Source organism: Ranitomeya variabilis, chromosome 5 (assembly GCF_051348905.1).
Source record: "Ranitomeya variabilis isolate aRanVar5 chromosome 5, aRanVar5.hap1, whole genome shotgun sequence".
Taxonomy (NCBI): Eukaryota; Metazoa; Chordata; class Amphibia; order Anura; family Dendrobatidae; genus Ranitomeya; species Ranitomeya variabilis.
The window spans coordinates 14,340,376-14,365,633 of record NC_135236.1 but is presented as its reverse complement, the minus strand read 5'-3'; the positions used below and the strand labels follow the sequence as shown (position 1 = coordinate 14,365,633).

The following is a 25,258-nucleotide window of genomic DNA, read 5'->3' as shown; positions in this document are numbered from 1 at the left end:
CTGTCAAACACGGCGATACACGGCGACCTAGCGACCAAATAAAGTTCAGACCTTCTAGCAGCGACCAGCAATTTCACAGCGGGATCCAGATCGCTGCTGCGTGTCAAATACAGCGATATCGCTACCTAGGACGCTGCAACGTCACAGATCGCTGGCTATATCGCTGCGACGTTGCTTAGTGTGACGGTACCTTTACTGTTATGCTCAGGAGACCAAGAGATTACGGTTTAAACTTGAGAAAATCACAAAAAATAATTTTAACATCCTACTGTTCTTGCTTTTTTTCACTAAAAATGCAGCAAAAACTGATGTCAACATGTTTCGCTTTTTTTTGCACTTACTCATTGCTTTGTATGGAAGAAAAGTGCTGCAAAAATGCGGAAAGAATTAATATGCTGCAGATTTCAGTCTCGGAAACAAACAATATGTGTGCATGAGATTTCTGAAATCTCATAGCTTTTGCTGGTACTGTAAAAAACAGCTTTTAGTTTGCATTAAAAAAATGCAGCAAAAAGGCAAAGCGTGAACATAGCCTTACTCTGAAATACTTCACTAAAACTTACAGTGTAGCAGCAATAAAATAGCCAGTGCCTAATTCACGCAGCAAGAATGAAATAAGAGCCTCCTTCTAAGATTTATTTGGACATAAATAGCCTGATAGAGCATAGTAATGGGACACTATTATTATATCTTCAGTACAAATTGTTTAATTAACATGACTGATCCCTCTACTAACAGTTAATAAAGCTGCTTGTGGCAAAGGACACGATAAAGAAACAAGATGGAAGAAGAATTGGCACCTTCGAAATGTGGTTCTGGAGAATGATGATATCAATACCATGGATGACAAAAAGAACCAGCAAATCAATTTTGGAACGAATCATGTGAGACATGTCACTTAAAGAAAAGATCACCAAACCTTGACTTGCCTGCTGTGCACACATCATATGAAGAGATCAATGACTAGAGAAGGACATCATGGTCAGAAGAATAGAAGGAACAAGGCAATGAGGAAGACTAGCAACCAGATGGCTTTATAGTATCAAGATAATTATAGTGAAGACCCTGGTGGGCCTATGTAGGCTGGACCAAGATTGATCTCTCTACAGATCGTTCATGTGTCAAGTCGCAATACTTTAATATCAAGCCGAAGGCCATTAAAAAAAGAAGGAAAAAAATAAAGGATAATAGAAACACCGGAACATACGAATCTAAAACCTATTTTGCCATTAATTTCAAACAATTTAATATCTAGGATTATTTGTCCTTTACAGTCATTTTGGGAAACTGCCAATCTACCAGAAGAGTGGTAGACATTTTACTCAGAAGTTTTTTAAAAGCCTGGCCGATTTCTCTATTAGTAAGACTGTATATTATAGGATTAAGAAGGGGTGTAACTACCGTGTACAAAAGGGAGAGAATCTTACTTGCTTTAACCGTATTTGGAAATAAATAAATAGTAATTGTTGATCCATAATATATAGAAACAACAGCCAGGTGAGAGCTGCAGGTGGAGAAGGTCTTCTGCCTCCCCGTTGTAGATGGGATCTTCAGTATAGTGAAGATAATGTAGATATATGAGACAATAATCACTGTAAATGGACAGATTGCTAGAGGTATAATAAAGACTATACTTTCTACCACTATTATGAAAGTATCTGAGCAGGAAAGCTGAAGAATCGGGTCTCTATCACAGAAGAAATGGTCAATGACTTTTGGTCCACAAAACCACAAATAACTCATGGTTACTGAAAGAACCAAGATTTCTACCAGAATGATCAACCAAAACAGCAAAATGGACTTCAGACAAAATGAGAGGTCCATGACTGAGGTGTAATGTAGAGGGTTACAGATGGCCTGATACCGGTCATAGGACATCACGGTCAAGATGAGAGTTTCTAATGTCTCTGAGATTGAAAAAAAGTAATATTGTGTCAAACATCCTATAAGAGACACAGAACTCCCCTCATACAGCACAATGTGGAGCATGTTGGGTACGATGGTGGTGGAGAGAAGAATATCGGAGAAGGAGAGTTGTGTGAGGAAGAAGTACATGGGAGAGTGGAGCAATCGGCTGCAGGACACCACCAGAATGATCAGGAAGTTTCCACATATTGTCACACAGAAGATGACCAGAAAAATAAGAAACAGGAAAATTCTTAAATTATAAAAATCCTGAAATCCTGAAAGAAATATTACAGTCACCGAGTCGGTTTTATTTTTCTTATAATTTTCATCTTCCATAAGAACTAATTGCACATTTTCAGTCGAATCAAATTGATGTTCTATGGTGGATTTTTCCTACATAATTAGAACAGAAAACATATATTACTTTTATTTATTTAAGTATTTACATCAATAATCCAGAAAAACCTTCGATGAGGTAGATGCCAGCGCTTCATATTAAAAGACAACAATTACTAGTAACCCCAAGTATGAGAATCAGAGAAATCCCTGGATCAATAATTCATCTTCAAAAGTATAATACAGGAAAATGTTTAAATATTTCTAAACATCATACAGCCTCTTCCTAACTTGTTGACTAAATCAGCCATCAAAGCATGAACAGGTGAAGGAGTGAGGATTAGAACATCTCTGGAACCCTCTAAGTTGGGTAGCCTTCATCACAACTGGCAGTAGAAGCTCAGGTTTTGAGTTGGCAGTTGCCATAACAGTAGCCATTTGTAATCTGCACTTCTTAACATTGAAAATACAGAACCAATAAGGAAACACATGGAATTGTTGAAACAACAAAATGGATAGTTATATTACTGATATGCAAATGAGAAAAACATAGAATCAGCATTTTCAAAACATCTTGATTTAGTCAGTATTAAGTACGCACCACACACAAAAATCCTGGTATAAATTAGGTCATTAGTGGTTGTTTGAGGAATGTTCTGCCATGCTGAATGCAATTGGCCATGCAAGTCATCAAGATCCACAGATGGCAGCATCCTTTGCAATTGTTGACCTATTATGTCCAAAATATGCTTATGGGAGACAAGTCCGGAGATGCAGTGGCCGTGGAAGCACATTTATGCCATTGAGACTGCTCACAGTAGCATGAACTGTTAACAAGTGGCCAGGCAAAGTCCTGTTGAAAAATGGTTCCTGGGACACCATGCAGAAATCAATGAGCTTTTAATGTACCTGGAGTGAAGATTTGAGGGTTCAGACTATTGTATATTGCGTCACTCTATAACATAGTACTGGTAATAGAACTGGTGTGATATTTTCTTGTTTTGGAATCTTCATGTAGTTGCCCCATGGTCTTGTGAGTTTGAAGAGAGGCCTTTGGGGAAATTATATGTCACAAAATGAGTTTCAGACACACACAGTGTGTACTAAAACTATCAGCAAGCTTTTACATGACATTGGGCTATGAGACAGATGTTTAGGTACAGGTGTTCCATTGATTTCGCGCCACCACTCTCAAAGGCTATTATTGTGCAGTGCAAGATGGCAATGGAGGCTGTTGTAATGCAAGACTATCCTCTTCAGCATCTAGTCCCGTTTTTGTATTGGATGCATTGATAATTAGAGATTGGCCTGGAGTCCTTCATGAGAGAATGTGAACGTTTTTCAAAACAACAGCTTATGAGAGCTGAAGCTACAGTTCCATGGACCGAAACCACACCAATCCAACTACCTATTATTGTGTGGGGCTATAGAATGTTCGACAGCCAAAAGCCATTTTGAGCTTCAGTAAAGGAACACTAAAAGTTCGGCTTTACATTGATTCGGTGATGGATCTAGTGGTAAGGCCACTTCTCCAGTGTGGCCCAAAAGCCAGTTTTTAACACCTAATGCCGGACTCCATGTTACTCCAGATATTGAGAGCAGCCTGCATATCTGAAATGTGCCCACATTTCATCGAGTGTCTACAGACTTGTCTCCCATCAAACAGATTTTGATGATTTGCCTAAGTACACTAAATATGGCAGGACTTTAATAACCTAATTGATAACATTTCAAGGTGTCTAAGTGCACATATTTTTAATTTATAAGTTAGAAATGAGTATTGTATTGACATACACGTAAATAATTGGTGGTGGTTTAAACTCGTCATCTTCTAGATGGATAGAACAATTAATTTTTCCTCTTTGCGAAATGTTGGGAATATTGGAATATTTTTTTTGCTATCATTTGTGCTCAAGCCCAGCTAAAAATATGACAATGTTAAATTTCTAAAGGTTTACCTCATAAAATCTTCCAAACATATTCCGGGAAAAAAATATAGCCAACGACAAGTGTTATTATTTTCTGTCAAGAGATGTATTGCAGACCTTGTGTGATCTTATTATGTGACTGATCTCCCTCTTATAGATAAACATTCGGTGAATTGTCTACTTAGTGGCATCATGGGGAATCCAACAATGAAACCAACTGGGAAATCTAGAGGTGTATATAATTGGTCTTTGTGGAATTATAGTAACTGGCAATAAAATGTAAAATAATTCTTGAATAGATATTAACATGACATGCTAAATAAAAAGCAATCGTCTAACATGCAAGAAAAACATACAAATCACATGACCTGGCCGGATTTATGTCCCAACTCTCCTAGCTCATCCTTATTGAGCGTTTGGCTTGTGAATATTCCTCCAACCATGATAAACCTTTCCTATTTAGCTTTAACTCCAACTTTTCTCATTCGACTTGATCCCCTTTTGCTAGACTTTGCCATGGAATGATCCACAACACTTTCTAAGTGGGGACAATGCCATAGCAGAAGTTGTATGGAAGGGGCAGCTGTGGGTGAAATTCTGTTGTCTGGCTGGTTCTGGTTCTTTTCTTTTTGAAGAATGCTAGATTGGATCAATATATACAGTGTACATACCTAATAAGTAAGTAGCGTAGCTGCAGGTAGGGCAGAGGAGGCACAGGTGGCGTTTGCCTTGGGTCCCACATTCAAAGGGGTCCACCTGTAGTTACTGCTGTCCTTATCTGTATCAGCATACAACGATCACTCTGCAATAGAGCTGTCCATTCTGTGGATCACAGGTCTCTTTAAGTCTGCGGCCTACAGAATGGCAGAATGATGCAGTGGCAAAGGCGCCGATGCACACACAGAACATCAGAGTCCAGACACGATAATGTCAAGGCGCCGCACCAGGAATCTGATATCCTGTAGTTGTGTCGGCACTATGAAAGCAAGTTGGTACGCCCGGGTCTTGCAAGTGGGACTCACCAGGATCATGGATTAGGTCAGTATGTGATGTTTTTTATTTTAATTAAAACTGGTGGAGTGACTGTGGGGGCATCATAAAATATAGGGGAACCTGAAGCAGTGTGGGAGCATTCATACATTCTAAGGACTACTGTAAGTGGCCCTTGTAAAGCATGGGAGCAATTATGCAGCATGGAAACAAATGCAGGGGCCATTATACAGTGTGAAAACAAATGCAAGACCATTATACAGTTTGCAGGCTAATGGGGGGACATTACACAGTGTGGGAGCTAATGCAGGTGCCGTTATTCAGCATAGATAATAATGCGGGGGCAATTATACAGCATGGGAGCAAATATCGGGTGCATTATCCAGTGTAGAGGGCTCTGCGAGGACCTTTATACACTGTGGTAGCTAATGCAGGGGCCATTATATGGTGTGTGAGCTATTGTGGGGGTAATTATACAGTGTGAAGGGCCCTGTGGGGCCATTATACAGTTTGGAAGCTAATGTATATAATAATAATATTTTTTTTTATATAGTGCCACATATTCCGCAGCGCTTTACAACTTATAGAGGGGACTTGTACAGACAATAGACATTACAGCATAACAGAAATCACAGTTCAAAACAGATACCAGGAGGAATGAGGGCCCTGCTGCTCGCAAGCTTACAAACTATGAGGAAAAGGGGAGACACGAGAGGTGGATGTTAACAATTGCTTTAGTTATTTGGACCAGCCATAGTGTAATGCTCGGGTGTTCATGTAAAGCTGCATTAACCAGTTAACTGCCTAAGTATGTAACAGTACAGACACAGAGGCTATTAACTGCATAAAGTGTATGAGAACATGATGCGAGGAACCTGATTATGTGTTTGTTTTTGTTTGTTTGTTTTTTAATGGGCCACACAGGGATGGTTAGGTTAATGCATTGAGGCGGTAGGCCAGTCTGAACAAATGAGTTTTTAGGGCACGCTTAAAATTGTGCATTCCAAAGAGTCGGCGCAGCACGTGTAAAGTCTTGGAGAAGGGAATGTATGGTCCATTATACAGAGTGGAGGGTTTTTACAGGGCAATTATACAGTGTGGGAGTTAATGTAGAGGTCATTATACAGCATAAAGCTAATTGTGGGGGTCATTATACAGTATAGGATGCCGTGTGGGGCCATTAAGTAGCATGGAGGGCTGTGCGGGGCACAGTATACAGTTTAGGAGCTAATGTCAGGCCATTATATAGTATGGGGGATAATATGAAGGCCATTATACAGTTTTGAGGACTAATGGGAGGGCCATTATACAATTTGGGGGATAATGTTGGAGTCATTACATAGTGTGGAGGCCATTATATTGTGTTGGAGATAATGTGGGAGCCATTATACAGTGTACAAGCTAATGTGTTGGAATTATTTTGTTGGCCATTTTACAATTTGGGGCCTATCTTGGGGAACTCATGCAGCATGGGACTACAGTGTGTGAGCTAATTATACAATTTGAGGGCTACTGTGGGACAATCATATAGTATGGGGACTACTCTGAAGGCTATTATGTAGAGTGGGGGGAACCATACAGTATTGGTTCTGCTGTGAGGGACATTAGACAGTGTGAGGGCTACTGTGGGGTTCAGTATACTGGGTTTTGGACGAGCAGTAGGGACATTATAGTATGCATAGGGAAGCTGTGTAGATATCCTACTGTTCTACACTTGTGCTCTACGTATTTTACACTTGTGCAATACTTCATGGGGTTACTTGGGAATAGAAAAAAATTAATTACTGTCATGAGTTTGCCATGACAGAGAGGAGTCAGAAGACAGCACCACCTGATTTCTCCTACTCTTGCACTGACTAGAAGCCCTTCGCCTTCATATTAAATGGCGTAGGTTTCTTTTAGCAGTGCAGAGGTTAATCTACTCATTTGAGAGCTCCTGGAAGCTTACCTGCCTTTAGGCTCTCATCTGTTCACTGCTGGCCACTCTCCTATATAAACTGAATTCTGGCAAGTAGGCATAGCCAGAGTTAGCTTCATTGCTGCATGGTTCTGGAGTTGGTGGTGTGTTGTTTGAGAAGGCATTTGGTGGATTTATCTAAGACTGTTGCTAGGTTTTGGCTGTATGAAAATCGTCTCATTTTCCTACTTTGTTTTTTCCCATCCTTCTCTCCCCTTTGTCTCACTCTTTTGTTTGTGAGTGCATTTTTGTATGATTGGTATTTTCCTTTACCCTGTTTGTATTACCTTGTTAGTCTGGTTGGTGTATAGCCATACACTACCCTAGGTGAGAAAGGACAGACGGAGGTCGGATTCAGGAAGGTACGTGGCCTCGGCGTCATCACCATTAGAAGTTTACGGGGAACATGTATCGCTATGTCGCCCCTAGTGCTAGGGACAAGGAAGGAGCCCTCACTCCATGATACCCAACAACAGAGTTGTGACAATAACTATAGGAAATGTTATTATGAGCAAATTCCTAAATACATTTAATTAGCAGATCAGAGTCAATTTGTCTCGGGAAGCAATCATTATTGATCTAATATGGCTGCTGCCTTTCTTCCTGAGAGAATCCTGTCATATGAAGTTCTGCCCTCCTTCATATGTATTAAGATGTGGTTCACTAATAATACTGGACAAACAGAGGTGCTGAGATAAAAGTAGGCCATCCACACTTCTTTGCACCGAGTGTTTTGAATATCACCCTATCTGTCATCAGCAATGGAGCTTCCTACTGAACATGATCACAAGCGCTTGTCCTAACATTGTAAAACACCTTTCTGTGAGTGTAACAAGATGATGATCATTTTACTTCTCTAAAGAATACCCCTCTGTTATGACCCCAGTGGACAGGGTCTCAGAGGAACGTGTAAGTCTGCAAAATACAAAAATCCAGCTCATAGGGCTGTGGTAACTGGGTTGACCAAATAGCTACTCCTAACGCCAACACTAGAAGTAGCCGGGGATCATGCCTACGGTGATCGCTAGATGACTCGCGCCAGCCGGAGAATCTAACTACCCCTAGGAGAAGAAAACAAAGACCTCTCTTGCCTCCAGAGAAAGGGACCCCAAAGCAAGATACAAGCCCCCCACAAATAATAACGGTGAGGTAAGAGGAAATGACAAACACAGAAATGAACCAGGTTCAGCAAAGAGAGGCCAGCTTACTAATAGCAGAATATAGCAAGATAACTTATCTGGTCAACAAAAACCCTATAAAAATCCACGCTGGAGATTCAAGAACTCCCGAACCGTCTAACGGTCCGGGGGGAGAACACCAGCCCCCTAGAGCTTCCAGCAAAGGTCAGGATACAGATAGGAACAAGCTGGACAAAAATACCAAACAAAACAAAAGCAAAAAGCAAAGAAGCAGACTTAGCTAGAAAAACAGGAACCAGGATCCGAGGACAAGAGCACAACAGATTAGCTCTGATTTCAACGATGCCAGGCATTGAACTGAAGGTCCAGGGAGCTTATATAGCAACGCCCCTGAACTAACGGCCCAGGTGAGGATAAAGGAAAAGACAGACGCTCCAGAGTCAAATCACTAATGACCACTAGAGGGAGCAAAAAGCAAAATCACAACAGTACCCCCCCCTTAGTGAGGGGTCACCGAACCCTCACCACGACCACCAGGGCGATCAGGATGAGCGGCATGAAAGGCACGAACTAAATCGGCCGCATGAACATCAGAGGCGACCACCCAGGAATTATCTTCCTGACCATAGCCCTTCCACTTGACCAGGTACTGAAGCCTCCGCCTGGAGAGACGAGAATCCAAGATCTTCTCCACCACGTACTCCAACTCGCCCTCAACCAACACCGGAGCAGGAGGCTCAGCAGAAGGAACCACAGGCACAACGTACCGCCGCAACAAGGACCTATGAAACACGTTGTGGATAGCAAACGACACAGGAAGATCCAGGCGAAAGGATACAGGATTAAGGATTTCCAATATCTTGTAAGGACCAATAAAACGAGGTTTAAATTTGAGAGAGGAAACCTTCATAGGAACAAAGCGGGAAGAAAGCCACACCAAATCCCCAACACGTAGTCGGGGACCCACACCGCGGCGACGGTTGGCAAAGCGCTGAGCCCTCTCCTGTGACAACTTCAAGTTGTCCACCACAAGATTCCAGATCCGCTGCAACCTATCCACCACAGAATCCACCCCAGGGCAGTCAGAAGGTTCCACATGACCCGAAGAAAAACGAGGGTGGAAACCAGAGTTGCAGAAAAACGGTGAAACCAAGGTGGCGGAACTAGCCCGATTATTAAGGGCAAACTCAGCTAACGGCAAGAAGGTCACCCAATCGTCCTGATCAGCAGAGACAAAACACCTCAAATAAGCCTCCAAAGTCTGATTAGTTCGCTCCGTCTGTCCATTAGTCTGAGGATGGAAAGCAGACGAAAACGACAGGTCAATGCCCATCCTACTACAAAAGGATCGCCAGAATCTGGAAACGAACTGGGATCCTCTGTCTGACACAATATTCTCAGGGATGCCGTGCAAACGAACCACGTTCTGGAAAAACACAGGAACCAGATCGGAAGAGGAAGGCAGTTTAGGCAAAGGAACCAAATGGACCATCTTGGAGAAGCGATCACATATCACCCAGATAACAGACATGCCCTGAGACACCGGAAGATCAGAAATGAAATCCATGGAGATATGTATCCAAGGTCTCTTAGGGACAGGCAAGGGCAAGAGCAACCCGCTGGCACGAGAACAGCAAGGCTTAGCTCGAGCACAAGTCCCACAGGACTGTACAAATGACCGCACATCCCTAGACAAGGAAGGCCACCAAAAGGATCTGGCCACCAGATCTCTGGTGCCAAAAATTCCTGGGTGACCTGCCAACACCGAGGAATGAACCTCGGAAATGACTCTGCTGGTCCACTTATCAGGCACAAACAGTCTGTCAGGTGGACAAGAATCAGGCCTATCAGCCTGAAATCTCTGCAACACACGTCGCAGATCAGGAGAAATAGCTGACAAGATAATACCATCCTTAAGAATACCAACAGGTTCAGCGACTCCAGGAGCATCAGGCACAAAGCTCCTGGAAAGAGCATCGGCCTTCACATTCTTTGAACCTGGTAAATACGAGACAACAAAGTCAAAACGGGAGAAAAACAATGACCAGCGGGCCTGTCTAGGATTCAGGCGTTTAGCAGACTCGAGATACATCAGATTTTTGTGATCAGTCAAGACCACCACACGATGCTTAGCACCCTCGAGCCAATGACGCCACTCCTCAAATGCCCATTTCATGGCCAACAACTCCCGATTGCCCACATCATAATTTCGCTCCGCAGGCGAAAACTTCCTAGAGAAAAAGGCGCAAGGTCTCATAACAGAGCAACCAGGGCCTCTCTGCGACAAAACGGCCCCTGCTCCAATCTCTGAAGCATCCACCTCAACTTGAAAGGGAAGCGAGACATCAGGCTGGCACAAAACAGGCGCCGAAGTAAACCGACGTTTCAACTCCTGGAAAGCCTCCACGGCAGCAGGAGCCCAATTAACCACATCGGAGCCCTTCTTGGTCATATCCGTCAAAGGTTTCACAATGCTAGAAAAGTTAGCGATAAAACGACGGTAGAAGTTAGCGAAACCCAAGAACTTCTGAAGACTCTTAACTGACGAGGGCTGAGTCCAATCAAGAATAGCTCGGACCTTGACTGGGTCCATCTCCACAGCAGAAGGGGAAAAAATGAACCCCAAAAAGGGAACCTTCTGTACACCAAAAAGACACTTTGAGCCCTTGACAAACAAAGAATTTTCACGCAAAATTTTAAAGACCATCCTGACCTGCTCCACATGCGAGTCCCAATTATCAGAAAAAACCAGAATATCATCCAGATAAACGATCAGAAATTTATCCAGATAGTTCCGGAAAATGTCATGCATAAAGGACTGAAAAACTGAAGGGGCATTAGAGAGCCCAAAAGGCATCACCAAGTACTCAAAATGACCTTCGGGCGTATTGAATGCGGTTTTCCATTCATCCCCTTGCTTAATGCGCACAAGGTTGTACGCACCACGAAGGTCTATCTTGGTAAACCACTTGGCACCTTTAATCCGGGCAAACAAGTCAGACAACAGCGGCAAAGGATACTGAAATTTGACAGTGATCTTATTTAAAAGCCGATAGTCAATACAAGGCCTCAAAGATCCGTCCTTTTTAGCCACAAAAAAGAATCCCGCACCAAGAGGGGAAGAAGACGGACGGATGTGTCCTTTCTCCAGAGACTCCTTGATATATGAACGCATAGCGGTATGTTCAGGTATCGACAGATTAAACAGTCTTCCCTTAGGAAATTTACTGCCTGGAATCAAATCTATTGCACAGTCACATTCCCTATGAGGAGGCAATGCACTGGACCTGGACTCGCTAAAGACATCCTGATAATCAGACAAGTACTCCGGAACTTCCGAAGGCGTAGAAGAAGCAATAGACACAGGCAGGGAATCCTCATGAATACCACGACAGCCCCAACTAGACACTGACATAGCCTTCCAGTCAAGGACTGGATTATGGGTCTGTAACCATGGCAGCCCCAAAACAACCAAATCATGCATTTTATGTAGAACGAGAAAACGTATCACCTCGCGGTGTTCAGGAGTCATGCACATGGTAACCTGTGTCCAATACTGCGGCTTATTTTCTGCCAATGGCGTAGCATCAATACCCCTAAGAGGGATAGGATTTTCTAATGGTTCAAGAATAAAACCACAGCGCTTAGCAAATGAGAGATCCATAAGACTCAGGGCAGCACCTGAATCTACAAACGCCATGACAGGATAAGATGACAGTGAGCAAATCAAAGTTACAGACAGAATAAACTTAGGATGCAAATTACCAACGGTGACAGGACTAACAACCTTAGCTATACGTTTAGAGCATGCTGAGATAACATGTGTAGAATCACCACAGTAGTAGCACAAGCCATTCCGGCGTCTATGAATTTTCCTCTCATTTCTAGTCAGGATTCTATCACATTGCATCAAATCAGGTGTCCGTTCAGACAACACCATGAGGGAATTTGCGGTTTTTCTATCACATTGCATCACATCAGGTGTCTGTTCAGACAACAACATGAGGGAATTTGCGGTTTTGCGCTCCCGCAACCGCCGGTCAATTTGAATAGCCAGGGACATGGTATCATTCAGACCTGTGGGAATGGGAAAACCCACCATAACATTCTTAATGGCCTCAGAAAGGCCATTTCTAAAATTAGCGGCCAGTGCACACTCGTTCCAATGTGTCAGCACGGACCATTTCCGAAATTTTTGGCAATACACCTCAGCCTCATCCTGGCCCTGAGACATAGCCAGCAAGGCTTTCTCTGCCTGAATCTCAAGATTGGGTTCCTCATAAAGTAAACCGAGCGCCAGAAAAAACGCATCAATATCAGCCAATGCCGGATCTCCTGGCGCCAACGAAAAAGCCCAATCCTGAGGGTCACCCCGTAAGAATGAAATAACAATTTTTACTTGTTGAGCAGAGTCTCCAGACGAACAAGGTTTCAGGGACAAAAATAATTTACAATTATTCCTGAAATTCCTAAACTTAAATCGGTCTCCTGAAAACAGTTCAGGAATCGGAATCTTGGGTTCAGACCTAGGATTTCTGGTAACATAATCTTGTATACCCTGCACACGAGCGGCAAGCTGGTCCACACTTGTAATCAAGGTCTGGACATTCATGTCTGCAGCAAGCTTAAGCCACTCTGAGGTAAAGGGGAAAAGAAAAAAAAAAATGAGAGAGGGAAAAAAAAAACTCAAAATTTTCTTTCTTATAATCCCACTTCTGCAATGCATTAAACATTTAATACTGGCCTGGCATACTGTTATGACCCCAGTGGACAGGGTCTCAGAGGAACGTGTAAGTCTGCAAAATACAAAAATCCAGCTCATAGGGCTGTGGTAACTGGGTTGACCAAATAGCTACTCCTAACGCCAACACTAGAAGTAGCCGGGGATCATGCCTACGGTGATCGCTAGATGACTCGCGCCAGCCGGAGAATCTAACTACCCCTAGGAGAAGAAAACAAAGACCTCTCTTGCCTCCAGAGAAAGGGACCCCAAAGCAAGATACAAGCCCCCCACAAATAATAACGGTGAGGTAAGAGGAAATGACAAACACAGAAATGAACCAGGTTCAGCAAAGAGAGGCCAGCTTACTAATAGCAGAATATAGCAAGATAACTTATCTGGTCAACAAAAACCCTATAAAAATCCACGCTGGAGATTCAAGAACTCCCGAACCGTCTAACGGTCCGGGGGGAGAACACCAGCCCCCTAGAGCTTCCAGCAAAGGTCAGGATACAGATAGGAACAAGCTGGACAAAAATACCAAACAAAACAAAAGCAAAAAGCAAAGAAGCAGACTTAGCTAGAAAAACAGGAACCAGGATCCGAGGACAAGAGCACAACAGATTAGCTCTGATTTCAACGATGCCAGGCATTGAACTGAAGGTCCAGGGAGCTTATATAGCAACGCCCCTGAACTAACGGCCCAGGTGAGGATAAAGGAAAAGACAGACGCTCCAGAGTCAAATCACTAATGACCACTAGAGGGAGCAAAAAGCAAAATCACAACACCCCTCTAGACAAAGCAGATGTGATTGCTAAATAAATACATTTTGTAATTTATTGATCCCCTTAGTGACCGAGCTAATTTTGATCTTAATCACCAGGCCAAATATTTGAAATCTGACCAGTGTCCCTTTATGAGGTAATAACTGTGGAACGCTTCAGCGTGTCCCATTGATACTGAGACTCAATTCTAGTGACATATTGTACTACACAATAGTGATAACATTTGTTCAATGTTACTTGAGTTTATTTGTGAAAATATAAATGTGAAAATTTCAAACATTTCTCAATTTTCATTTTTTTAATTCTTATACCCTTAAATCAGAAAGTTGTGTTACACAAAATAGTAAATTAATAACATTTCTCAAATGTCTACTTGACCTCAGCATCATTTTTGAAACATATATCTATATATTTTTCATTAAGAAGTTAGAAGGGTTAAAAGTTTATCAGCAATTTCTCATTTTTCCAATAACATTTACAAAACCTTTTTTTCACATTTGAAGAGACTTTGGGGGGGCTTATATGACTGATAATACCCAAAAGTGACACCATTCTAAAAACTGCACCCCTCAAAGTACTCAAAACGACATTCATCAAGTTTATTAACTCTTCCGGTACTTCACAGGAACTAAAGCAATGTGGAAGGAAAAAGTGAACTTTTATCTTCTTTTCATAAAAAATTTACTTTAGCTCCAAAGTTATTTTCACAAGGGTAACATCAGAAAATGGACCCTAAAATTTGTTATGCTATTTCTCCTGAGTATGCTGAATGAATCAAGAGCATACGCCATGTCGCGTTTGGAGAGCCCTCATTTACTGTATCCTCACCCATCCCTTGTAGATTGCGAGCCCTCGTGGGCAGAGTCCTCTCTCCTTCTGTACCAGTCATTACTTGTATTGTTTAACCCCTTTCTGTCATTGGACGTACTATTCCGTCCATGTGGGGTGGGCCCTACTTCCCAAGGATGGATTAGTACGTTCAGCACGATCGGCCGCGCTCACGGGGGGAGCGCGGCCGATCGCGGCCGGGTGTCAGCTGACTATCGCAGCTGACATCCGGCACTATGTGCCAGGAGCGGTCACCGACCACCCCCGGCACATTAACCCCCGGCACACCGCGATCAAACATGATCGCGGTGTGCCGGCGGTATAGGGAAGCATCGCGCAGGGAGGGGGCTCCCTGCGTGCTTCCCTGAGACCCCCGCAGCAACGCGATGTGATCGTGTTGCTCCGAGGGTCTCCTACCTCCCTCCTCGCCGCAGGTCCTGGATCCAAGATGGCCGCAGCATCCGGGTCCTGCAGGGAGGGAGGTGGCTTACCGAGTGCCTGCTCAGAGCAGACGCTGGTAAGCCTGCAGCACTATAAGTGAGATCGGTGAGTTGACAGAGTGCTGTGCACACTGTCAAATCACCGATCTGTAATGTCCCCCCCTGGGACAAAGTAAAAAAGTAAAAAAAAAATGTCCACATGTGTAAAAAAAAATTAAAAAAAATTCCTAAATAAATAAATAATAAAAAAAAATATTCCCATAAATACATTTCTTTATCTAAATAAAAAAAAAATCAAACAATAAAAGTACACATATTTAGTATCGCCGCGTCCATAATGACCCCACCTATAAAACTATATCACTAGTTAACCCCTTCAGTGAACACTGTAAAAAAAAAAAAAAACGAGGCAAAAAACAACGCTTTATTCTCATACCGCCAAACAAAAAGTGGAATAACACGCGATCAAAAAGACGGATATAAATAACCATGGTACCGCTGAAAATGTCATCTTGTCCCGCAAAAAACGAGCTGCCATACACCACCATCAGCGAAAAAATAAAAAAGTTATAGTTCTCAGAATAAAGCGATGCCAAAATAATTATTTTTTCTATAAAATAGCTTTTATCGTATAAAAGCGCCAAAACATAAAAAAATGATATAAATGAGATATCGCTGTAATCGTACTGACCCGAAGAATAAAACTGCTTTATCAATTTTACCAAACGCGGAACGGTATAAACGCCTCCCCCAAAATAAATTAATGAATAGCTGGTTTTTGATCATTCGGCCTCACAAAAATCGGAATAAAAAGCGATCAAAAAATCTCCCGTGCCCGAACATGTTACCAATAAAAACGTCAACTCGTCCCGCAAAAAACAAGACCTCACATGATTCTGTGGACTCAAATATGGAAAAATTATAGCTCTCAAAATGTGGTAACGCAAAAAATATTTTTTGCAATACAAAGCGTCTTTCAGTCTGTGACGGCTGCCAATCATAAAAATCAGCTAAAAAACCCACTATAAAAGTAAATCAAACCCCCCTTCATCACCCCCTTAGTTAGGGAAAAATAAAAAAATTTAAAAAATGCATTTATTTCCATTTTCCCATTCGGGTTAGGGCTAGGGTTAGGGCTAGGGTTAGGGCTAGGGCTAGGGTTAGGGCTAGGGTTAGGGTTAGGGCTAGGGTTAGGGCTATAGTTAGGGTTAGGGTTGGGGCTAGGGTTGGGGCTAGGGTTTAGGCTACATTTAGGGTTGGGGCTAAAGTTAGAATTAGGGTTGGGGCTAAAGTTAAGGTTAGGGTTTGGAATACATTTACGGTTGGGAATAGGGTTGGGATTAGGGTTAGGGGTGTGTCTGGGTTAGAGGTGTGGTTAGGGTTAACATTGGGATTAGGGTTAGGGGTGTGTTTGGATTAGGGTTTCAGTTATAATTGGGGGGTTTCCACTGTTTAGGCACATCAGGGTCTCTCCAAACGTGACATGGCGTCCGATTTCAATTCCAGCCAATTCTGCGTTGAAAAAGTAAAACAGTGCTCCTTCCCTTCCAAGATCTCCCGTGTGCCCAAATGGGTTTACCCCAACATATGGGGTATCAGCGTACTCAGAACACATTGGAGAACAACTTTTGGGGTCCAATTTCTCCTGTTACCCTTTCGAAAATACAAAACTAGGGGCTAAAAAATAATTTTTGTGGAAAAAAAAAATATTTTTTATTTGCATGGCTCTGCGTTATAAACTGTAGTGATGAGTTCCTTAGGGGGTCTACTTTCCAAAATGGTGTCACTTGTGGGGGGGTTCTACTGTTTAGGTACATTAGGGGCTCTGCAAACGCAATGTGACGCCTGCAGACCATTCCATCTAAGTCTGCCTTCCAAATGGCGCTCCTTACCTTCCGAGCCCTCCCATGCGCCCAAACGGTGGTTCCCCCCCACATATGGGGTATCAGCATACTCAAGACAAATTGGACAACAACTTTTGGGGTCCAATTTCTCCTGTTACCATTGGGAAAATACAAAACTGGGGGCTAAAAAATAATTTTTGGGGGGAAATTTTTTTTTTATTTTTTTTTTCACGGCTCTGCGTTATAAACTGTAGTGAAACACTTTGGGGTTCAAAGTTCTCACAACACAACTAGATAAGTTCCTTAGGGGGTCTAGTTTCCAATATTGGGTCACTTGTTGGGGGTTTCTACTGTTTAGGTACATTAGGCGCTCTGCAAACGCAATGTGACGCCTGCAGACCAATCCATCTAAGTCTGCATTGCAAATGATGCTCCTTCCTTTCCGAGCTCTGCCATGCGCTCAAAAGGTGGTTCCCCCCCAGATATCAGGTATCAGCATACTCAGGACAAATTGAACAACAATATATAGGGTCCAATTTCTCCAGTGACCCTTGGAAAAATACAAAACTGGGGGCTAAAAATAATTTTTGTGGAAAAAAAAATATTTTTTATTTGCACGGCTCTGCGTTATAAACTGTAGTGAAACACTTTGTAGGTTCAAAGCTCTCACAACACATCTAGGTGAGTTCCTTAGGGGGTCTACTTTCCAAAATGGTGTCACTTGTGGTTTTTTTTACTGTTTAGGTACATTAGGGGCTCTGCAAACGCAATGTGATGGCTGCAGACCATTCCATCTAAGTCTGCATTCCAAATGGCGCTCCATCCCTTCCGAGCCCTCCCATGCGCCCAAACTGTGGTTCCCCCCCACATATGGGGTATCAGCGTACTCAGGACAAATTGGACAACAACTTTTGGGGTCCAATTTCTCCTGTTACCGTCGGGAAAATACAAAACTGGGGGCTAAAATATAATTTTTGTGGGAAAAAATTTTTGTTTTATTTTTACGGCTCTGCATTATAAACTTCTGTGAAGCACTTGGTGGGTCAAAGTGCTCACCACACCTCTAGATAAGTTCCTTAGGGGGTCTACTTTCCAAAATGGTGTCATTTGTGGGGGGTTTCAATGTTTAGGCACATCAGTGGCTCTCCAAACGCAACATGGCGTCCCATCTCAATTCCTGTCAATTTTGCAGTGAAAAGTCAAACGGCGCTCCTTCCCTTCCGAGCTCTCCCATGTGCCCAAACAGTGGTTTACCCCCACATATGGGGTATCAGCGTACTCAGGACAAATTGTACAACAACATTTGGGGTCCAAATTCTTCTCTTACCCTTTGGAAAATAAAAAATTGGGGGCGAAAAAATCATTTTTGTGAAAAAATATGATTTTTTATTTTTATGGTTCTGCATTATAAACTTCTGTGAAGCACTTGGTGGGTCAACCTGCTCACCACAAATCTAGATAAGTTCCTTAGGGGGTCTACTTTCCAAAATGGTGTCACTTGTGGGGGGTTTCAATGTTTAGGCACATCAGTGGCTCTCCAAACGCATCATGGCGTCCCATCTCAATTTCTGTCAATTTTGCAGTGAAAAGTCAAACGGCGCTCCTTCCCTTCCGAGCTCTCCGATGCACCCAAACAGTGGTTTACCCCCACATATGGGGTATCAGCGTACTCAGGACAAATTGTACAACAACATTTGAGGTCCAATTTCTTCTCCTACCCTTTGGAAAATAAAAAATTGGGGGCGAAATGATCATTTTTGTGAAAAATATGATTTTTTATTTTTACGGTTCTGCATTATAAACTTCTGTGAAGCACTTGGTGGGTCAAAGTGCTGACCACACATCTAGATAAGTTCCTTAGGGGGTCTACTTTCCAAAATGGTGTCACTTGTGGGGGGTTTCAATGTTTAGGCACATCAGTGGCTCTCCAAACGCAACATGGCGTCCCATCTCAATTCCAGTCAATTTTGCATTGAAAAGTCAAATGGCGCTCCTTCGCTTCCGAGCTCTGTCATGCGCCCAAACAGTGGTTTACCCCCACATATGGGGTATCGGCATACTCAGGACAAATTGTATAACATCTTTTGGGGTCCATTTTCTCCTGCTACCCTTGGTAAAATAAAACAAATTGGAGCTGAAATAAATTTTGTGTGAAAAAAAGTTAAATGTTCATTTTTATTTAAACATTCCAAAAATTCCTGTGAAACACCTGAAGGGTTAATAAACTTTTTGAATGTGGTTTTGAGCACCTTGAGGGGTGCAGTTTTTAGAATGGTGTCACACTTGGGTATTTTCTATCATATAGACCCCTCAAAATGACTTCAAATGAGATGTGGTCCCTAAAAAAAATGGTGTTGTAAAAATGAGAAATTGCTGGTCAACTTTTAACCCTTATAACTCCCTAACAAAAAAAAATTTTGGTTCCAAAATGGTGCTGATGTAAAGTAGACATGTGGGAAATGTTACTTATTAAGTATTTTGTGTGACATATCACTGTGATTTAATTGCATAAAAATTCAAATTTGGAAAATTGTGAAATTTTCAAAATTTTCGCCAAATTTCCATTTTTTTCACAAATAAACACAGGTAATATCAAAGAAATTTTACCACTATCATGATGTAAAATATGTCACGAGAAAACAATGTCAGAATCACCAGGATCCGTTGAAGCGTTCCAGAGTTATAACCTCATAAAGGGACAGTGGTCAGAATTGTAAAAATTGGCCCGGTCCATAACGTGCAAACCACCCTTGGGGGTGAAGGAGTTAAGATTATTGTACTTGTTTTTAATATGTAAACCCGTTCTCACATGCAAAGTGCCATAAATGGTGCTATAATAATAATAAATAATAATAATAATGTGCCTAAACACTGGAAACCCCCACAAGTAACACCATTTTGGAAACTATACCCTCAAGGAATGTATCTAGATATGTAGGGATCATCTTGAACCCCCAGGTAGTTCACAGAAGTTTATATCGTAGAACTGTGAAAAAATAACATTTTACCCACAAAAATTTACTTTTAGCCCCATTTTTTTATTTTCACAAAGGTAACAGGAGAAAATGAACCATAAAATTTGATGTACAATCTCTCCTGAGTACGTTGATGCCCCATATTTGGGAGAATACCACTATGTGGGCACACGGCAGGTCTCGGAAGGGAAGAAGCACCATTTGATTTTTTTAAAGCAAAAATAGCTGGAATCGAGAACAGATGCCATGTTGTGTTTGAAGAGCTCCTGATGTGCCTAAACAGTGGAAACCCCCAACAAGTGACTCGCTTTTGGAAAGTAGACCACTCAAAGAATGTATGTAGATGTGTGGTGAGCACCTTGAAACCCCAGTTGCTATAAACCACAGTTTATAACGTAGAGCTGTGAAAATTAAAAAAATCACATATTTCCCTCAATAATGTACTTTTAGCCCCAATTATTTTCCTTTATCACAATAGTAACAGAAAAAAATGGACCCCAAAATGTATTGTGCAATGTCTCATGAGTATGCTGAAACCCTATTTCTTGAGGAAAACTACAATTTGGGAGCATGGCAAGGCTCGGAAAGGAAGAATTGATGTTTTAGATCGCAGATTTTGATGGAATGGCCTGCTGGCTTCATGCTGTGTTTAGAGAGCCCTTAATATGCCTAAACAGTGATAACACCCCACAAATTACCCCATTTTGGAAGCTACACCCCCTCAAGGATTTTAATCTGGAGTATAGTGAGCATTTTAAACCCACAGGTACTGCACATAATTTGATAACATTAGATTGTCATATTGAACATTTTCATTATTTTCACAAAAATGTTGTTTTCACCCTAAATTTGTAATTTTTACAATGGAAAATAGAAGAAAACAGACTCCATAGTTTGTTGCCCTATTTGTCCAAAATGTGAATATACCCCAAATGTGGTAAAAAAAAAACCTTCTGCTTGGGAACATGGCAGGGCTAGGAAAGAAAAAAGCTCAATTTGCCTGGGAAAGATTGTGAATACCATGTCACATTTGAAGACCCCCTGACATGAGAGAATAGCAGAAGCCCCCATAAGTGACCCCATTTTGGAAACTAGATCGCTCAAGGAATTCATCTAGGGGTGTAGTGAGTATTTCAAACCCATAGGTATCTCAAAGAAGGCAGCCACATGTTTGCGCTTTCCATCTTGACATTCTGTATTAAGTCTATCATTCCATCTACGCGTTGTGCAATCAATGTTGTATCATCTGTGTATTTAAGACTATGGATGATTCATCCAGCAATTTTGTTCCCTTCTTCTTTTTCTGGCAAATCCAACATTCAGCATATAAATTAAAGAGAAATGGTGACAAGATGCAGCCTTGTCTGACTCCGTACTCTACTTTTATCCATGTCGTGTCACCGTGTTCCATTAGGACTGTTGCTTCTCGGTCGATGTAAAGGTTCCTAAAAAGGCAGATCAGATGGTTCGGCACTCCCATATTCTTCATGGTATTAAAAACTTTCTGGTGATAAACATGTTTGCAAGGATTGAAGTAGGCAATGAAGCAAAAATATATCTCTTTGTTGTATTCTTTGGCTTTTTCCATTTTCCATTCAATTTTGGCAATCACATCTCTTGTTCTTCTGCCTTTTCGGAATTTTGTTTGTTACTTGGTCAGATCTTTGTCAAATAAAGGCTGTGACCGTCTGTGTAGGATCTTCAGTAGTATGCTGCTGGCATGAGGTATGAGTTCCATACTTCAAAAGCTTCCACAATCGATAGCATCTCCATTCTTTGGAATAGGAATAAAAACTGATCTTGTCCTGTCCTTAGGTCATTCACCCGTAATTTGAAGGTGTTGTCTATGCGTTTGGTTTTGCCTCCCATTGAATTCAATGGGGTACGGATAAGTTTGGCGAACATTTGGACATTCACCGAGCTGAACTAAACTTTAAAAGGTTTGCTCATCTCTACTGAAGACCTCTTTGTAGGGTCTATAGGAAAAAAAAATTGGGCTTCTCATTGGCTCCGATTATACTCTTTACTCAATACGAGCATGCAAGATTTGCTCAGTTTGAGCAACGAGCACCTGAGCATTTTAGTGCTCGCTCATGTGTAGTATCTACAGTGGGTACGGAAAGTATTCAGACCTCTTTACATTTTTCCCTCTTTGTTTCATTGCAGCCATTTGGTAAATTCAAAAACGTTCATTTTTTTCTCCTTAATGTACACTCTGCACCCCATCTTGACTAAAAAAAACAGAAATGTAAAATTTTTTGCAAATTTATTAAAAAAGAAAAACTGAAATTTCACATGGACATAAGTCTTCAGACCCTTTGCTCAGTATTGAGGAGAAGCACCCTTTTGAGCTAGTACAGCCAAGTTTTACAGACCTGGTTTTGGGGATCCTCTCCAGTACTGTCAGGTTGGATGGTGAATGTTGGTGGACGTCATTTTCAGGTCTTTCCAGAGATGCGCCATTGGTTTAGGTCAGGGCTCTGGCTGGGCCAGTCAAGAATGGTCACAGAGTTGTTCTGAAGCCACTCCTCTGTTACTTTAGCTTTATGCTTTGGGTCATTGTATTTTTGGAAAGTGAACCTTCAACCAAGTCTGAGGCCCAAAGCAACTGGATATCTCTGTACTTGGCCGCATTCCTGTTTCATTCAATGACAACCAGTCATCCTGTCCCTGCAGCTGAAAAACACCCCGATAGCATGAAGCTGCCACTATTATGTTTCACTGTTGGGATTATTTTATATTGGGCAGGTGATGAGCAGTGCCTGGTTTTCTCCACACATACCTATTAGAATTATCACCAAAAAGGTCTATTTTCATCTCAGTAGACCAGAGAATCTTATTCCATAGTCTTTAAGTCCATCATGTGTATTTTAGCAAACTCTATGTGGGATTTCATATGTCTTGCACTGAGGAGAGGCTTCCATCGGGCCACTCTGCCATAAAGGCCTGACTGGTAGAGGGCTGCAGTGATAGTTGACTTTGTGGAACTTTCTCTCATCTTCCTACTGCATCTCTGGAGCTCAGCCACAGTGATCTTGGGGTTCTTCTTTATCTCTATCACCAAGGCTCTCCTCACATTATTGCTCAGTTTGGTGGGACGGCCAGGTCTAGAAAGATTTCTGGTGGTCCCAAGCTTCTTCCACTTAAGAATTATGGAGGCCACTGTGCTCTTAGGAATCTTGAGTACTACATCAATTCATTTGTAGCCTTGGCCAGATCTGTGCCTTGCCACAATTCTGTCACTGAGCTCCTTGGCCAGTTCCTTAGACCTCTTGATTCTCATTTGGTCTGACATGCACTGTGAGCTGTGAGGTCTTATATAGACAGGTGTGCACCTTTCCAAATCCAGACCTATCAGTTTTATTAATCACAGCTGGACTCCAATGTAAGAGTAGCACCATCTCAAGGAGGAACACAAGGAAATGGACAGCATGTGACTTAAATATGAGTGTCTGAGCTAAGGGTCTGAATACTTATGACCATGTGATATTTCAATTTTTCTTTTTTATTAAATTTGCAAACAATTCTACATTTCTGTTTTTTTCAGTCAAGATGGGGTGCAGAGTGTACATTAATGTGAAAAAAATGAACTTGATTGAATTTACAAAATGGCTACAATGAAACAGAGTGAAAAATTTAAAGGGGTCTGAATACTTTCCGTACCCACTGTACACTGTGTATTATGTACATTGGACAATATTGTATTGCCTGTACACTATGTGCCATATACAGAGCTCCTGTTCATTATGGCACTTATGGTAATATTAATATTAATATTGTGTTGTTGTTTTTTATTAATGATCAGTATTGTAATATTCAGTCACTATATGGTGGTATGTGGTCTGATCATGGCGTGATAGTGTTTGTCCCTTGTATGTGGTATTATTGGTCACTATGTGGCAGTAATATGTGGTCCAGCCATAATGTGGTGGAATTTGTCCCTTGTATGTAGTATTATTCTGTCACTATGTGGTGGTAATATGTGGTCTGGTCACCGTGTGATGGTATTTGTCCCTTGTAAATGGCATTATTGTTTATTTAAAAAAATGTAAGTGACACATTCTCTTAAAGAAACATAAAAAGCTGTAAAAACAATGCAGGATATTTAAGCAAATGTTTAATAGGTCTGAGAATAATAGGAAACTGCCAAATTGTCTACCTTGTGATGGATGCTTGAAAAATCTTTTGGCCAAAATAAAAGCTGATGGCTATGTATGTGATCTTTTTGGAGTGGAGTGGAGTTTTTCCAGGAGTGGGTGGTGGGACTGTGGAAAGTTCAAGGTTTGGAGGCACAGCTGAAGTGGAGCCTGGGCAGAATCACAAGGGGGCCCAAAAATGTTGCCAGTATAGGGCCTGGAAATTCCCGGTGGCAGCCCTGCCAGTCTGTATAGTAGCTGTACCAGACTGCACCTACAATGCCAGTCTGTATACCAGCCAAACTCACTTGCACCTGGGGTGTCTTCCAGCATACCTACTGTACATGACTGTATTACCAAGTCTACCCACTACTGACCATTCCAACTTCCTGTCTCTTTGGGAGCCAGCTGCCATGTGTTTGAGGTCTATCCTGGAGTATCACTGGGCATTCATCTGGAGCCACCCCTTCAGGGGCTCTAGCAAATAATTAGGTGCTTGCCTAGTTGCACCCCTCCAGGCTCTCCTTTGTCCATGGCACAATTGTTTTACCACTGTAGCCATTACAGTTTGCTCAGGCCACGGAACCCGCTGGCTTTCCTTCCTCACAAGTCTCTGACATTTATTAAGAGGTCTCCCATCAAGAGGAACAATCTGCGGATTGTGATTGTTGACTTCTGTGGCCACAACCACTGCTGTTCAAGCTGCGGTAAACGCAGCCATGCCCCTCCAGTCTGCCAGCTATGCTTCTGATTCCAGACTCTATGTGTCAGCCACTCCACTTCATGATGGTGATCTTAAATTATGCTGTGGGGTCATCAACCGATGCATGCTGCACTTTGAGCTCTTGGCACATCTGTTATTTTCAGACCAAAAATAAGATATTTGTAGAGGGAAATAATGTTAGGTAGTAACTAGAGATGAATGAATATTTCAATATTCTGTTGGGATTATGATCGCCGAGTTTGCAATATTCGCCTATTAATTTGACGAATATTCACCGAATATAACCGAACTCCATTCATGTCAATGAGAGGCAAAAAGAAACGAATGCACAACACCTTATAGCGGCCCCAAATGCTGCCAAAACACATCAAATATGGGACAGACACCAGGAAAGTGGCCTCATTTCACCCACAGTACAAATTGTAGCATGGAACTGCAGCAATCAGCCAGGCATGAGGTATTGGGGTCTGGGACGGCATTTTCAGCTCTCAATTGAATGTCACAGTAAGATGAGGTGGGTGAGGGATCGCATTAGGCCCCCTGTGCT

At 42.0% G+C, this 25,258-nt stretch overlaps 1 protein-coding gene across 1 annotated transcript; it reads right to left on the bottom strand.

The window, feature by feature from the left end:
- Positions 1–1,257: 1,257 nt before the first annotated feature.
- LOC143774619 (olfactory receptor 10A7-like) lies at positions 1,258–2,244 on the bottom strand. Its single transcript, XM_077262371.1, has one exon. It carries the CDS (start codon positions 2,242–2,244, stop codon positions 1,258–1,260), a length of 987 nt encoding a protein of 328 aa, XP_077118486.1.
- Between the last annotated feature and the right edge of the window lie 23,014 nt (positions 2,245–25,258).